This window comes from Mustela erminea, chromosome 4 (assembly GCF_009829155.1).
Source record: "Mustela erminea isolate mMusErm1 chromosome 4, mMusErm1.Pri, whole genome shotgun sequence".
NCBI classification, from domain to species: domain Eukaryota; kingdom Metazoa; phylum Chordata; class Mammalia; order Carnivora; family Mustelidae; genus Mustela; species Mustela erminea.
Window position 1 is genome coordinate 88768127 of NC_045617.1, and position 15788 is coordinate 88783914.

Sequence of the window (15788 nt, forward strand, 5' to 3'; positions counted from 1 at the left end):
GATCAAGGGGACATGCTCTTAGAGCCCATACTACCCCCTTCTTGACCTTGCTCCAGGCACCAAGGCCCCTAGAATTGAAGCCCCTGCTTCAATGGTCCTGAGCCCATTTCTAGAGCTTCTTCTGCAGTTAGTCCTCCTGAGTGCAGCCCAAGCTGGGGGTATGCATATCCCGGAGCCCATAGTGTGGTCAAGGGGGAGACGCATGTGGGTAGGATGAAGGTGTAGAGCTTCAGAGTGAGGCCCTCACGGTGAGGGAAGGAGCCAGTGCATAGAGCAGGCAGCGGGCTTCCATGCGGACTCCATCTTGTTTCGGGCCTCTGACACCCACCTCCACAGGAACACACAATGCTCCCTCACCCCGCAGCCCTTCCAGCCAATGTCAGCCACATGAATCAGTCAAAAACCAACAATGACTGCCCTGCTTGGTTCATCCTAAGAAGTTCAAACCCCAACCCCAAAGGGAGCGTGGGGTTTGAATTCAGAGATGAGCTGAGAGGGGGTCAAGCGGAAAGCAGAAACCCAGCGGACTTTGAGTTTCCAGGCACGGAGGAATAGGGGGAGGGAACCAGAGCCCATGGAGCTTCCTGCCCCCAGCCCAGCCTGCCACCTCCCCAGGCAGAGCCAGGATTGCCTGACTCACAGGGTGGGGTGACCCAGGGAGCTCTCACCGCCTGGGGCACCCCTAGGGACCTGTCCGGCCAGTTTCCCTATATTTGCCACATTGGCATTTAACTGTTAATTCCTCACATGCGTCACCCTGGGTATGGTTTGATTCAGAGCAGGGGAGGGCAAGAGGGAGCCCCAGAGAGAAGGACAAGCTTCCCACTACTGGCTGTTTGATCAGCTCAGCTCTGGAAAGCTAGGGCAAGCTCTGGCTTGAGCCTTGGGCCCGGCCTCCCCTCAGGGGTAGCAGCAGTAAGTGGAGAGAAAGGATCCTTCCTCCACTCAGCCCAGGCCCTCAGTGGTGTGGACCAGACTGGCCTGGGAGGAAACCCGGGCTCTGGTCCCGTCTCTGCCTCTACTGAGCTGGGTAACCTAGACCCTTCCCTCCCCAGGCCTGGTTTTTCTCATCCTAATGAGCACCAAGGTCCTCCCCAGTTCAGAAGTTTGGTGATTCTGATCCAGTTCCTCTTAGATCTCGGAGCAGGAAGTAGGGGGGCTGGAAGACAACCCGTGGCAGCTATGGAAAGATAGCTCAAGCAGTGAGTGATCTGGGTGTTGTGAGGGGCCTGGCTTCTTGTAGGGGCTTCCTGCCTCTCCATTAGGACTTATAGAACACAGACAGTCACAGCTAGGGAGACCCAAAAGGACCATCTGGTGTAACCCCCCTGAATGGGTGGGGACCCAGGGGCCTGGGGAGAAGAAGGGCCGCCCTGCCAGCTCCCCGAGGGCCACTTGGGTCCCATCCCAGTCACAGGGGGGATCCAGAGGTTCTTTTCAGCCCTGGCCTTTGGCTGCCAGCTGCCTGAGAAAGTATCTCTTTAGTTCTCCGTCCTTCTACCTCAGCTCTAGTGAGGAGGCTCCAGGAAGTGGTCAGAAGCATCTGCCCTTGCCTCGCGCTGCCTCCTGTCGCCTTCCCCACCTTGCATCCAGCCCTTTGAAGGCTGGGGTAAAAAGCTGACAGTGAGGGTGCCTGCAAAGCTCGAGGAAGAACATGGGCCTCACTGGGCCTGTCACCTGGTTTCTTGGGACACTGCTGCCCAGCACCACCCCTGCCCCAGGGAAGCCTGGCCTAGGAGGTGGCTGAGTATGGTATGGGAAGGGAGGACAGGGAGGGGTGAGACCCGCCTGGCCAGGACAATGTCAGCCAGGGCTTGGGCAAGGGCCCAGCTTCCCACCCACCCTAACTTGGCAGGCTGTGGGGGCGGGCTGTGCCCGAGTGTGTATCTATGCGTGAACCCACACCCACAGGGAGCTTCTGTCCTCCTGCTTCTCATTCTCCCAGCCTCCTGCCCCAGACGGAAGAAAGTAAAGACCTGGCCCAGAGCCTAAGGAAGAGGAGTCAGATTCCCCTCAACCCAGGTGACGAAGGATACTGAGGCGGCTGTGTATCTTATGACCTGAATCAGGAGCACAGGGATGTCCCCAGGATATGAACCGTCAGGCCGAGGGTTCCTGATCTAAAGGCCCATCATAGGTGGGCTTCTGGGGACCTGAGAGGGGCCTCTGCTGAAATTGTAAGCAAAACTGCATAGATATGGCTTATAGCCTCATCAGGGTCTCAAAGGCGTCTATGACCCCAAAGAGGCAAGAGGCCCTGGTATCCAGCAAGCCTCCGCCGTTGGACAGAGGGCTTCGGAGAGGCAGACGAGAGAGATGTAGGTGTTTCTGCAGGCTGGTGCTGGAAGAGAAGAGAAAAGCTTCTAGATTGTGCATGGAAGGGAGCATAGGAGGGCCTGAATAGAACTTGGACCCTGGAGCCTGGCTGTGGGGCTCCAAATCCCAGCTGGACCACTTAGGAGCTGTGTGACCTTAAGCAAGTTACTCTCCCATTCTGTGCTCCAATTCCTCCATCTGAGAATTAGTAACAGCACCTTCCTGACAAGGCGGCTCTGTGGACTCTGTTAACACACCGGAGACACCTGGAATGGTGCCCAACACAGAGTGAGTGCTCTGTCTGTGTGTGCCACAATCTCAGGGCCATGCCACTGGATGGGACCCTGCAAGCCGCAAGGTGGACTGCCTGGGGAGAAGCCCCCATCTCCTGACTGGCTTGGAGCCTGGCCTGGAGGACTGGCCCCCCCAAAGGCAGTCTTGGATCTCCAGGCCTGATCTGCCAGCCAAGCCCATTCCAGTGTCTCCACCACACCTACCCCCACTTCTGCCTAGTCTGCCTGTGCTCTGGGGAAGGGCTCCAACCAGAAGGGGTAAGGCAGGAAAGCTGGGACAGGCCCTAATTACGGCAGGGACCCAAGGGGGTGGGTGGGGCAGAACATATCCATTTCAGCCAATCCGAGCAAACACGGCTGCACGGCAGGGTGGCAGGAACTAACCCTACAGCGGCTGGAGCCACTCCAGGGGCAAGGGCCCTATCTGAAAGAGCAGAATAGGTGCGGGTGGGTCAACCCTGGGCCCACGCCACTATAATTCTGAGTGTGTGTCTTGGGGGTGGCTGAAGGGAGAGAATCTAATTCACCTTCAGCAATAGAAGATCTTGAAATTATTTCGTGGCTGCAATGACCCCTGTAACACTTTTATACATCTCTGGAAATAAAGTTAGGGGCTGGCTCATTTGCTTCTTACCTTTTTGTTGGTGGCGTCGTACTGCCTATATTTGCCTATAATTTCCACAAGTTGCTTTTATTTATTTTTTTATTGTATTTATTGTATGTATGTATGTATGCATATATTTTTTGAGAGAGAGTGTGTGTAATGGGGGAGGGGAGGGGCAGAGGGAGAGGGAAAGACAGAAAACCTTAAGCAGGCTTCACGCCCAGCACAGAGTCGGATGTGGGGCTCCATCTCAGGTCTCTGAGATCATGACCTGAGCCAAAATCTAGAGTCGGATGCTTAACCGACTGAGCCACCATGAGTTGTTTTTATAAGCAGAAAACAGGGTGAAGTTGCATTCCCAGAGGTCTGTGCGCTCAGCCCTCCACCTCCGGGCCGTGGGGAATGCAGCCAGAATAGAAGACTCCATGTCTCCCATCTAGAATCTCAGGGTCGTGGTGAGGTTGGACAAACCAAAAAAAAAAAAAAAAGTCAGGTGATAGAGAGGGAGGTGGTTGTGCCAAACAGCGCTAGCGACCAGAGGGCACAAATCCTCATGGATGCCAATCATAATATTGTCCCAGCCAGGAACCAGACAGACAAGCCTGAACCTAGAATCTAGGCTCTAGACCTTGGCGAAGCAGTCCCGGAGCCACTGGCCACAGTGAATGTCACTCATCAGGGATGTATATGTAAGTACAGTACTTCAGATGTCAAAGACTTAGCATGAAAAATTCCCTTTCTGGAATTTCTAATCCGACTTTCTCATCTGAATGTCAAACAGCTCAGCAGTATTTTTTTAACATCAATTTAATGTTGAAATAATAATCTTTCGAATATATTGAATTAAGTAACGTATTATTAAAATGAACCTTGCCTATTTCTATGTACTTTCAATGTGGCTACTAGAAAATTTTAAATGACACATGAGGCTTGCATTGTATTTCTGTCGGATAGCACTGGTCCACACTGTCCCAGAAAACCCCAGAACGTGTCTCACAATCAACAGAACCTGTCAGAGAGCAGTGGATGTTGAGTTTGTGTCCCTTGCCAAAAAACAAAAGCCCAACCATGGCTCCAGAAGGGAGATTTTGGTTTCCTGCAGTTTCAGACCCACGAACAATCCTGTCCCAAATGCACTTCTCCCAGGGATCACGGCTATTTGTCCTTTGAGACAGCTCAGTTTTTACCCTCTTCCAGGAAGCCTTCCTGACCACCTCTGTGGCCAGATTGGCTGCCGGTGCTCTGAGTTATGTTCCAACAGTCTTTTTACTCACTCCTGTCCTTCCCTGAGAGCAGCAGTGTGGGCTCTGTCCTCTCTGTGTATCCGTGTCCAGTGCAAGGCCTGGCACAGAGCAGGCAGTGGTCAGTGCTTGAAGAACAGGGACAAGAATCTTGCTTCGCTAGAGGGACCCATCACTGCGTTGCCTTTGCATACAAGATCCCCAGAACCTCTCCTTGGGCTTCAACTTGGAGGAGCTGACACCCTTAGCCTCAGCCTTTGTGCCATGAGTCTCAGCCATGCTTCCTCCCAGAAGCCACCCTGGGTTGGCATCAGGATTGAAGGGAATGAGCAGAAGCTGAGATGTCCACTAGGGCTAGGGCAGCAGGGGCTGCCTCCTTTATGGCAGCCGAGGTGGCCCAACCAGAGCCGACCCCCAGACCGCAGTCCAGAACCGTACTTACCAGTGGAAGGAAGGTCAGGAGGGGCCGGACTCTTGGCCGAGCTTTCAGTGTGGCTGTTCCTGACTCACTCACAGAGTCAAACCGACTGTCTCCATAATAGATAGCACCTGGGGGAGACAAATGCAGGAGACCATGAGCTGGAGATCAAAGGCATGTGCGACGACTGAGTTAATCTACCCTGCAGTTCCGAGGGAGGAGAGCCAGGCCCTGTGGTTGGCCCATCTGACTCAGCTCCTCGGCTCTTACACAATAAGATCCTGTCAATGGGGTGGGTGCTCAGGGGCCCACTGCAGTGGGGTTGGGAGCGACGCCAGGGGGCTGTTTCCTGGGGCCTCCTGCAGCGTTCCCAGCTTGCCCCAGCAGCATGTTCCTCCTGATTCCCGGACAGCTCCTGAGTCTACACTTCGACAAGTCGTCCTTCCTTTAGGGGCCCTGAGATTGTGACCAATGCCCCAGTTAAAGCTTATCTCTGAGCGAGGGAGGAACGCAAGGTGGCTTTTTTCTCAAGTGTTTGAATTTCTAATCTGGAACAAGCAGAGAAGATGAAGTCACCTGCTGCCCCCAGTGGCTCAGCCCCCACCTTCTGGACTCTTCTAACTCAAGATTTCCCTAGTCCCTGAAACCATTAATGTTTGTGAGCATGGCTCCCCTTCATTGTACCCTTGAGGGCAGAGCAGAAAGAGTGGGACAGTAGGGTCCATGCGACCTAGCACAAATCCCAGCTTGGCTACTTACTGGCAGTGTCATGTAACCTCTCTGGGCCTCAGTTTTCCTATCTGTACAATGGGAGTGATATTAGTGCTAACCTTATAGGACTGTTGTGAGGACTTAGTGTGGCCCACACATAGTAAGAGCTCAGCAAATGTGGTCACTTCCCCTGTAGGAGGATGATACAAAGACTCTTCTCTTCCTCTAGTTACTGGGTCTGTATTCTGGGCTTGCTTGCTTGCTTTCTTGCTTTCAAGATTTTATTTATTTATTGGAGATAGAGAGCACAAGCAGGAGGAGAGACAGAGGGAGAGGGAGAAGCAGGCCTTCCCCTGAGCAGGGGTCACTGTGGACTTCCTACTATGTTGGTCATAAGCAGGAAGGGTTTTCACCCCTTTAACAGGGCACGAGGGACTTTTGGTTCCTCTATAACCAAAGGGGAAAGAGAAGACAAGTCAAAATCCCAAGGAACCAGAATCCTATAACTGGAACATTGAACAAATCATGATTACTTTTCCCATTGCACATGACTCCAGGAGCAAACTGCAAGAAAGCCAAAAGATTTATTCAAGAGAGACTGGGCTTGTAAGGGAAGTCCTGAGATCAGAACACATTCACCCCAAATTCCCACACTTACAGCCACACCCCCCCTCTATGTCAGAATCTAGGGTTTTGAATGTGACATAAAGGCTCTTGAGAACATCACAGCAGCTGGACCCAGAGCCCTTTGTGTGCTGTCCCTCCAGGCAGAGAGTGACTGGGACGTTCAGGAATCTCTACCTCTGAAAAGGGGCCAAAAGGACGAGTTCTCTGTGTGTGCCACAGTCCCCAGTAACTCCAGTTCCCAGCAGGGCCCTGCCCAGCGCACTCCAGGAAGACATGGTTGCCCAGTCCCTACCAGGTGCCTCACCTGAGCCTGGAGATCAAGATGCCAGGGAGCGGGGGTGGGGGGGTGGGGGCGTGCAGGAAGCATAGGAGTGCAGATCTGGCCCAATCAGAAAACACAAAAGTGGAAGATAACAGGGAAATCCCAACAACGATGGCTCTTGCTAAGGCCCACCTGATTCTCTCTGGCTTCTAAGGGTTTGCATGTTGACACCAGGATCTCCTGGGACGTTCCCCAGATAGTGGTGTGCGGACACCGAAGTCTGAATCCAACTTGCCTGATATGGCTGCTGGGCCCTTACTAGGACCCGGGTGGGGAGAGATAGCAAGAGAGGAAGGCTCCCAGGCTGACCTTTTCTCTAATCATCTCATCTCTGCATTAGTGCTGGGATCTATGGGGCCTCCTTTCTACAGGCAAATTGTCCTAACATCAATGGCTAGTGTTATCGTGTGCCTTTGGAAGGGAGCACCCTGGCAAGGGGATCATAGGGGCAGTAATAATATAGTAATGGGTAAAACTTACGGAGCACTTTTTTTTTTTTTTAAAGATTTTATTTATTATTTGACGGACAGAGATCACAAGTAGGCAGAGAGGCAGGCGGTGGGGGGGGGGGGAGCAGCCCCCCCCCACCGATGAGCAGAGAGCCCGATGCGGGGCTCGATCCCAGGATCCTAGGATCATGATCCGAGCCGAAGACAGAGGCTTTAACCCACTGAGCCACCCAGGCGCCCCTTACTGAGCACTTTCAATGGGCCGGGCACTGTTCTAGGCGACTTGCACATTATCTATTCACATAATTTTTGAAACAGTTCCATTTTAAATTGGGACAATCATCATTGCAATTGGACAGTCATCATCCCCATTTTACAGACGAGGAAATGGGGACAGAGAGAGGTCTAAGAACTTGCCCGAAGCCTCTAAAGCCAGGATTTCTGCTGCAGGGCTGATCTCTGAACCATGACCTGTCCAGAGTAGGGAATCCTAATCCCGCTGTTTACAGGGTGGGGGGTTAGGGGTTAGGGGCGGGGTGGAGAGCTATTTGGGGGTAAGAGAGTCTTGGCTGCGGCCCTGGAGTAGCTCTGGGGAGGGGCGGGAGCGGAAGCTTGCCCAGGCCGGGGCAGAGCTCAATCTGACTTGCACACAGGTGCATGGGCTCTAACCACCTCACAGATTCCACAGTTCTAACTGCCTCATAGATCCCATGACTCAGCCCTGACTGGGAGGCACTGTCGTTTTGGTTTGTGGTCATTTTCAACGAGGGAACACTTTCTAAAAATACAGTCCATCTCTGGGAAAGCAATCAGAGGCGAGAGGCGGTGCTTGAGGCCCCGTGGCTCTTTCCCCACCAGGGCGCTTCTGTGGAATTCAGTTTGGCTCCCCAGGACTAAGAGGCATGGCTGGGGTCAGGGCAGGGAGTATGGTGACAGAGTCAGAGCGGTGTGAGGTGAGAAATGGTCCACTGGCCCCTGCTGGCTCTCAAGATGGCAGGGGCCACGAGCCAAGGAATGTGGGTGGCCCTTAGAAGCTGGAAAAACTGAGAAAACAGACTCTCCTCTACAGCCTCTGGGAAGGAACAGAGTCTCATGGACATGTTAATTTTAGCTCTGTGAGCTCAGTGTCAGACTTCTGACCGACGGAACTTCAGATAATAAATGTATGTCGTTTGAAGAAAGAAAAACAAAACAAAAAAGACGCGTGGCTAGAACCTGCCAGACTTTCCCTGGGCCCCTCGTGCCTGGGCTCAGTTTCTGACTGAAGCACACCATCAGGTGAGGCAAGAGGGGCCGCCACCATGAGCTGGGTCCTCCACGAGTTCAAGGTCAGGGCTGGGGCTTTCTAACCCTCAAGATCAAGGTCCAAACTAAACAGAGACAATAGAGTCCAACTTGGGGCTTTTCCCATGGAAGTAAATGAACTGGGTTCCAGTCACAGTCTCAGGGGTGCTGGAATGGAGCTTCCTAAGAAGTAGTCCCCTCCTCACCCGAAGAGGTAAAGGAGGGCCAGGCCAGATCTTGAGGAGGGAAAGGGAGTGACAAAGAGGAAGCTGAACTTCTCACCCTCTGAGGACACGGTGAAGCTGCTCAATAAAAAAAGATCCCAGTCTACTGTCTTGCCCACCCTGAAACCTGGAAACTCCCTCTGCATTTGTCTTTTTACTCGGCACCTTGCCCACCGGAAGAGTCCTTGGGGATCTCGAGCTTGCAACATGGCCCAGAGGGACACCAGGAGCATCCCAGCAGGATTCAGGAGGCAGGGAAGTGGAGAGAGCCACCAGGGACCTAGAAGCTTCTAGAGAAAGGGGGGAAACCCTGGGGCCATTCCAGCAGCCAGGTAGACTTAGGAGGCACCAGGGGCAGGGGCTGAGCAGAGCCGGAGCCCCAGGTGGACCACAGCCCTGTCAAGGCACAAACAAGCATCTCTGCCTGGCAAACTCATCTCAAACGAGCGCAGTGATAAGAGAGGAGAAAGTTCAGAGCTGCCTCCCCATACCCAGACCCGATCTTTAAAACAATCCCAGCTTCCCCTGCAAATGAAATCCTCTTCCTGACAGGCCTGTGCCCAGGATCCCTTTGCATTTGGTTACATTTCTCTCTCACAGATGGACGGGAAACAAAGGCCGCTTTTCATTTACGCTTCCTCAAGGATCTGAGTTCATGTAAATCCTATCTCATATCCAGAAACCCGGTTCAAAAATAACTCTTGGTGGCCCCACGTGTTTCAGCAGGAAGACATCCCCTCAGACCTCAGGCCCCACCTCCCCAGCTAGGTGGCGGGGTGGAGGGGTGCGTCAGGTGGTGCAGGGGCCCGGGCTGTGGGTTTAGGAATCAGCAGAGCCTGGTTCTAGTCCTGGCTCCATCACTTACTCACTGTAGGGCCTTGAGCATGTTTCTAGGTCTCTGGGAGGCTAGCCCTCATCTTTGTAACTGTAGGTGATGATCCCGACTTGGAGGGCGGGCTGGGTGAGGCTGAGTGAGAGACACAGTATGCAACAGCTGAGCACAGTGCCTAGCAGATAATTTCTGCTCAGTAACCATCATCATTGCCACCACCCTCATCATTGCGCTCCCTCTGTCCCCCCTTAGCTTGCTTGGGCAAGGGTTTGGCTCTGAGATCGAAACACAGCAAATTAAGGGTAAATAGCTACGCCCCTGTGTGTGAGCCATGGGGAGGCAGGTGGCCCTTTGCTCTCATGTCGGGGAGAACTCTGAATGCGGATATTTGGGGCTGCTCTTGGCAGATGGGAAGACAGAGGTGCCGCGTGGGCAGGGCAGGCTCAAGGTCACAGAGCAGCCCCTGTGCCAGGACCCAAACAGTGTGCCTGACTTGCAATGCTGGGCTCTGGGCACAAATGATGAGTGCCTTACATATGGCACACAGCTTGCTGCCTCTCCCCAAACTGGTTCTCTTGGTGTATGTGTGTGTGTGTGTGTGTGTGTGTGTGTGTGTGTATGTGTGTGTAAGTGTAGTGGGGTGGGTGGGGTGGCCTGCTTTGGGGAAGCTGAGGGCTGGGCCCAGCTGCTGCCTCCCTCCCAGCCCTCCCTTCCTCCCCTTCTTGCCAAAAGGAGCAGCATCTCACTGGGTCTTTGGCATTTCTTTTCTCTGAGAGTTCTGGGTTGAAACTCAGCAGCCACAGATCTCCTTGGAGGCTGAGGCTTGGGACCGTCCTTTAGCTCTTTCCCCAAATCCTAGACAGGTCTGAACTAGAGAGAAAATTAATAATAAAAATGCAAATGTCTAACATCTATTAAGCAAGTATTACGAGCTTGGAGCGATTTGAAGTGCTCTGTGCATTCTCATTCACAAACCTTGGGAGAGGCCCTCTCATTATGCCCATTTTGCAGATGAAAAAACTGAGGCTCAGAGAGGTTAGGTCCCTGCCCGAGGGCCCACAGCTGGTGAATGAAAGGGGCCAGGATTCAAGCCCAGGCAACCTGACTCTAAGACCCTCTGACCACAACCAGAACAGTGGGGAAATAATGAAGAAGTCTGGCTCCTCTTCCCTCTATCTCCTGTTTTCCCAGACACTCAGAATGGGGTGCCACCTAGAGGAAACAAATGGACCTAGGAATCAGCTCTGGGGTCACGGTGGCTCCTCAGTGTGTTGCCTGAGGATTTGGGGGCACTTTCTCGGGCTTTGTTTCCCCACTTATCCTATGGGGTCCATTACTCCTATGTTGCAGGAAGCCTCCCACAATCAGAGGGAAAGGAGCTGGCAAGGACATGAGGAGGGCTGGGGTGATGATATGTGGCCCCAAATTGCCGGAAGCCCCCAAATGGCCCCAAGTGCACTGGCCCCAGGGTCTAATCCCAGGGGCTTCGGAGGGGTGAGGCTGTAGCTGAGGGAGTTTGTTGCCTTGACACAGAATAAGCCAGAACCCCCAAATCGACCCCCCATCTCTACCCCACAGAGATGAAGCATCCAGTCCTTGGTCACTAAGGAGCCCCAGCCTTTCAGGGAAGCAGCAGGGGGGCGCCATAAAGGTAACACACAAATGACATTAATGAGGCCCTTCCTTGCTAATTAACAGGTCACATGACAGAAACCTGAAAAGGCCAGTCTGTCCCAGCAAGCCCCAGCAGGTCTGACCCAGGCACCAGAGAGAGGCCTTTGTCCAAGGGCAGAGGGGACGCAGCAGGTTGAGCTGGGCCTGAGCAGGAAGCCACAGGTAGAGTCGGAAGGGGGTGGGAGGTGGGGTGGGGGATGGAGTCAGTGGGGACAGAGCGCTGGGGCCTTGGGGGCGGGACCTGGCCCTCTGCTTTCTAGTTAGGATGCACTCAGAGTACAGACTCACCCAAGGACTTCACCTGGGGACCCGCTGGAAATGAAGTCTCCCCCCATTCCAAACGGACTGCGTCAGAATCTGATTTTAACAAGGCCCCAGGCGACTGGATGCACGGCAGCATTTGAGCTGCCCTGAGCTGAAATGACTGAGTCTTTTCACCTACCCAAGCCTTTCAACTCTGTTAACATATGGGGTTGTTTGTTTGTTTGTTTGTTTAAGATTGTATTTATTTGACAGAGAGAGACACAGCGAGAGAGGGAACAGAAGCAAGGGGAGTGGGAGAGGGGAAACAGGTTTCCCTCCAAGCAGGAAGCCCAATGTGGGGCTCGATCCCAGAACCCTGGAATCATGACCTGAGTTGAAGGCAGATGCTTAGCCGACTGAGCCACCCAGGAGCCCCTAACATATGTAGTTTTTAGCATGGTGCCTGGGTCAGTAAATAACTGATAATAATAATAATGATGATATTATTACTGCTACTCATGTGTCTGCTGGAGAGAAGGGGTACCCTGGAGCTGGTCTGCTGTGGTCAAGGGAGAGGCTGGCCTTCTGGAGTTGAACCACAGGGATGAAAGGAGCTTGGGTAATGGGTGAGTATGTGTGCACTGACCTGCCAGCTAACCGCAGTGAACCTCCAGGGGACAGGAGGAAACAGCAGTCTCCTTCACACCCCTGCAAGGCCCAGGCAGCTCTCAGGAGGCTGGGGACAGCCTGGCCCAGGCAGGGACTAGGCACTCAGCTCCAGGGATTCATAGCTTCCTACCTTTCAGTCTGGCCTGAGACAAAAGGTCAGGGACCCCCAGGAGCAGGGACGCCAGAACCACCAGCCAACCCTAGGGATCATTGGGGTTCTCTGGCCAGGAGATGGCTTCAGTCCCTGCACATTTATTTAGACCTGCAGGAAGTCCTAGCCCAGTGATTCTGAGTGGGACCCCAGGAATCTGCATCTGTAATAAGTGTCCTATGTGGTTGTGACATAAACAATTTACATTTGGAGGAACAAGGCAAGAAAGAGAGGATGACCCATTGCTGGGATGGGGTGAGATGGTGGGGAATAAAGAAGGTGGGTTAATTCATCCAAGAAGTAAGGGAGGAGTCTAGAAGGATAGACAGCCTTGTTTCTGGCTGCCGCAGCCTGTCCCTGATCACGGAATTTGCAAAGATCCACATCTCTGCCTTCTCAAGCATTTCGAAAACAATCCTGTGGCCTTTTAAGACCCCTCTGTGGGCTGGTGGATGGAGAGCAGGAGGCTTCATTAGGATTACATCTGCATTAAGTGAAGCTTTCCCAATAGTTATTAGAATATATGTCAAGGAAATTGTTTAAAGAAAAACAGCTGTCACCGCTTTCACATGACTGTTTGCATTTTACCCACTGCACCCAGCCTACCCTTATGCAAACAGATTTTTTACATACTATAGCCACAGAGCGGAGAGTTACCTTCCACACCTTCCCTTCCACACCTCTGGATTGATATCCCCCTTCCATTCCTCCACACCACCCCCACCCTGTTGTCTAGGGCCCAATACCACCAGCATCTCAGAGAATGCTGCGGACTCAGGGATCCTATAGAATGCTAATCTCAGCCCCTTTAAGGCCTTAAGATGGCCTCAGTTTCCTCTGGTCTACAGCATTGTTAGGAAGAGATGCTGAAGCTGGCAAGGGCAGGAAGCGCAGAGTTGAAATGACCCGAACATAATAAATCATACAGTAGTCAACCTATTTTTTCTGTGAAGGCCCAGCTAGTAAATATCCTGGGCTTTGTGAGCCATACCATCTCTGCTGAGGCTACGCAACAATGCCACTGCATCATGAAAGCAGCCACAGACAACATGTAAATCATGGGCATGACTGGCTGTTTTAATAAAACTTTATTCATGAAAACAAGCCAGGGGCCAGATTTGAGCCAGGTCTATAATTTGCCAATTCTTACTTTTAGGGCTTTTCTTTTAAAGAGTCTTCAAACCACTGCCATGTACAAACCTCAAGCATTCTCCAGACCACCTAGAAACCATCCCCATTTCATAGAAGAAAAAAACCAAGGCCCAGGGAGTGGCTAGCCTTCACTTTATAGACAGAGACAGGTCTGGTATCTTCATCCCATCACAGAATCTCCAACACTGGTCCCTCCTCTCCCAACTCCTAGCACATGTCCTGGGCTACACCCACTGGCACCCTGGGGAACACCCCGGAAACACTGGGGGAACATCCCACTGGGTGCATGTTGTTTTCCACCCCTCCATGTGCAGGGTGCGACCAGGCTGAGTCAGCTGAGTCAGCTAGAGGCCCAGCCCTGCCCTGGGAATGGGAGGAACTGCCCCCTGGGCTTCAGCCTTGCCCAGGCTGGTGAAGGCTGCAGCTGGCCGGAGGTGACAGGGAACAATGCCTCCACTTCACTCACCAGAGGGACTGATCCCTACCAGCAGCCTGATTAGTGCAGCCAAAAATACAGAGAAGGGTCTAAGACATTTCTGAGGTCTCCCCTTAGGAAAGCAGTGTGTGTGTGTGTGTGTGTGTGTGTGTGTGTGTGTGTGTGTGTTGTGGGAGGGGTAGCAGGAAACGTGTTCTCAGGCAGGTGTCCCTCAAGTCAAATTCACCTTTGAATCACCTCTCCTTAAGTTAATTCAGCAAGCTGGCTAAGAATGTTGTCTCTGGGGCCTGGCTTTGGGGTTCAAATATCAGCTCTGCCTCATGAAGGAAGTTTTGGGGTAACTGAAGGGTTCTCAAACCGAATTGTGGTGACGGTTGCACAAGTCAGTAAGCCTAACAATCATTGAATTGTATACTTAAGAAAATCCTGACATGGTCATGTAAAGCTGTGTGATTTGGGGCATGTTACTTAACCTCCCTGTGCCTCAGTCTCCCCATCTGACAAATGGGAATTATAGGACTTGCATCACTGACTACATGGAGATTGCTAGATGAGGGGGGTCCAACCAGTAGACAATATACAGACTTAGAATGGTATCTTGCATACAGACTTTAGAATGTAACCCTAGCAAAGGGTCAGTAAGTGTTTGCTACACAAGTGAGGAAAGGTGTTCAGGCCTCTCAGAGTCAGTACACTCGGCAGTTAGTAAGTTCCTAAATTGTGCCTCCACATAGCTCTGCCCCTCCTAGGCTTTGCTCCTGCTGTTTACTCTGCAAAGTGCTGGATGCCCTTCCCTCTCAGCTCAAACCCTAGTTCCAAGGAGAGGTCATTTTTCTTCTCCACCCCTTACGCCCTCCATTTTTTAGAGCAAAGGCTCAGAACAGTCTAAACAGCCTATGGTTAGCTTTGCTCATCCACTGGTCTGAGATCTTTGGGCCAGAAGAGGTGATACCTTGTTTCTCCCCCTCCTGTCCAGGTGCTTTGTGTCCCCACTCTGACAACCTGGGTGCCGAACCGAAACCAACAGCAGGTATAGGGGGTATAGGATGAGTCTATACCATCTTCTTGTAGGTCATGGTATAGTGGCCATAAAGGTCAGAGGAGACATTAGGGTGACAATGACGGAGGTGAGCCAAAGCTTCAGCTCATACGCAAGAAGTGAATTCCCGTCCCCATCGCACTGGTTTCCCCTCAGTTACTGAGGGTATAAACTGCAAAAAAGATGCAGTGGTGACCAGATGACCCACAGCTAAAGCACCAGGGCTGGGTTGGCTTGGTGAGTCCAGACACAAGGCTCCCCAGGCCACTGCCGGTCAGGAGGGTGTTCCCTGGACTCCACTGTCCCAGCTTGGCCTCCGGGACCTGAGCCCATAGACAACACCGGCCCCAGGCCGAGCGGGCAAGAGCCTGTGACCGCAGGAAGGGACTCGGGTGTCTTGCACCCACTGGTCATCTCGCAGCAGTGGCTTCGGTTGATTTTCCCTGGGCCGCCCCTGTGCAGAGCCGAGCGTGTCAGCACCAAGAGAGCAGCCCCTCTTTTTGCCTAGGACCCGGGCCAGGAACTGAAGGGACACCCCCTGGGCCTCGGCTGGGGGGAACAAAGCCCAGGAAGACTTTCTGACGACAGTAACTCAGACGCACTTTTCACCGAAGGAGGGAAAATAATCACCTCGGACGAGCAGCCAGGGTAAGCGGCGAGCGGCGGGGGGCCTCCCTCCCTCCCCGTCCCTCTGGCCCCTCGACCCTCTCCCGGGACAGCCAGCCGGCCGCCTTCCCTTCCCGGCAGCGCCTCCGCACCCGGGGCGCAGGTCGCGGCGTGTTCCTTCCCGGCCGCGCGGAGCCGCGCCTCCCGCGCTCCCCGCCGCCTCCCCCGGGCCCGGGGGGCCGCCACCCAGCGCGCGTGCTCCTACCGAAGTCCCGGCTCCCCTCCTCCGGGGCCTCCTGGGTGAAGATCCAGGGGGGGTTGGTGGCATAGAGGGAGGTGTTGGGAGGGTTGGCGTGCTTCTTGCCGAAGAGTTTGCTGAAGGTGCCCTGCACCGTCTGGTTCTTTTTCATGCTGCCGCCGGCCGCGCGGCACCAGGGGAAGGACCTTCCCTCCCCCGGCCGTGCCCTGCCCCGGACCCAAGTCCGCACCGGCTTCCC

At 53.4% G+C, this 15788-nt stretch overlaps 1 protein-coding gene across 2 annotated transcripts in view; it reads right to left on the reverse strand.

The window, feature by feature from the left end:
• Nucleotides 1-15719, reverse strand: part of C4H6orf132 (chromosome 4 C6orf132 homolog) — a 33604-nt gene extending 17885 nt beyond the window's left edge. For both annotated transcript variants that reach the window (XM_032339951.1, XM_032339950.1), the window contains exons 1-2: nucleotides 15557-15719; nucleotides 4897-5003 (exon numbers count right to left, since the gene is read on the reverse strand). In XM_032339951.1, coding sequence (XP_032195842.1) covers nucleotides 4897-5003; nucleotides 15557-15701 — 252 coding nt within the window. In that variant the 5' untranslated portion in view covers nucleotides 15702-15719. The remainder of the gene's footprint in view (nucleotides 1-4896; nucleotides 5004-15556) is intronic.
• Between the last annotated feature and the right edge of the window lie 69 nt (nucleotides 15720-15788).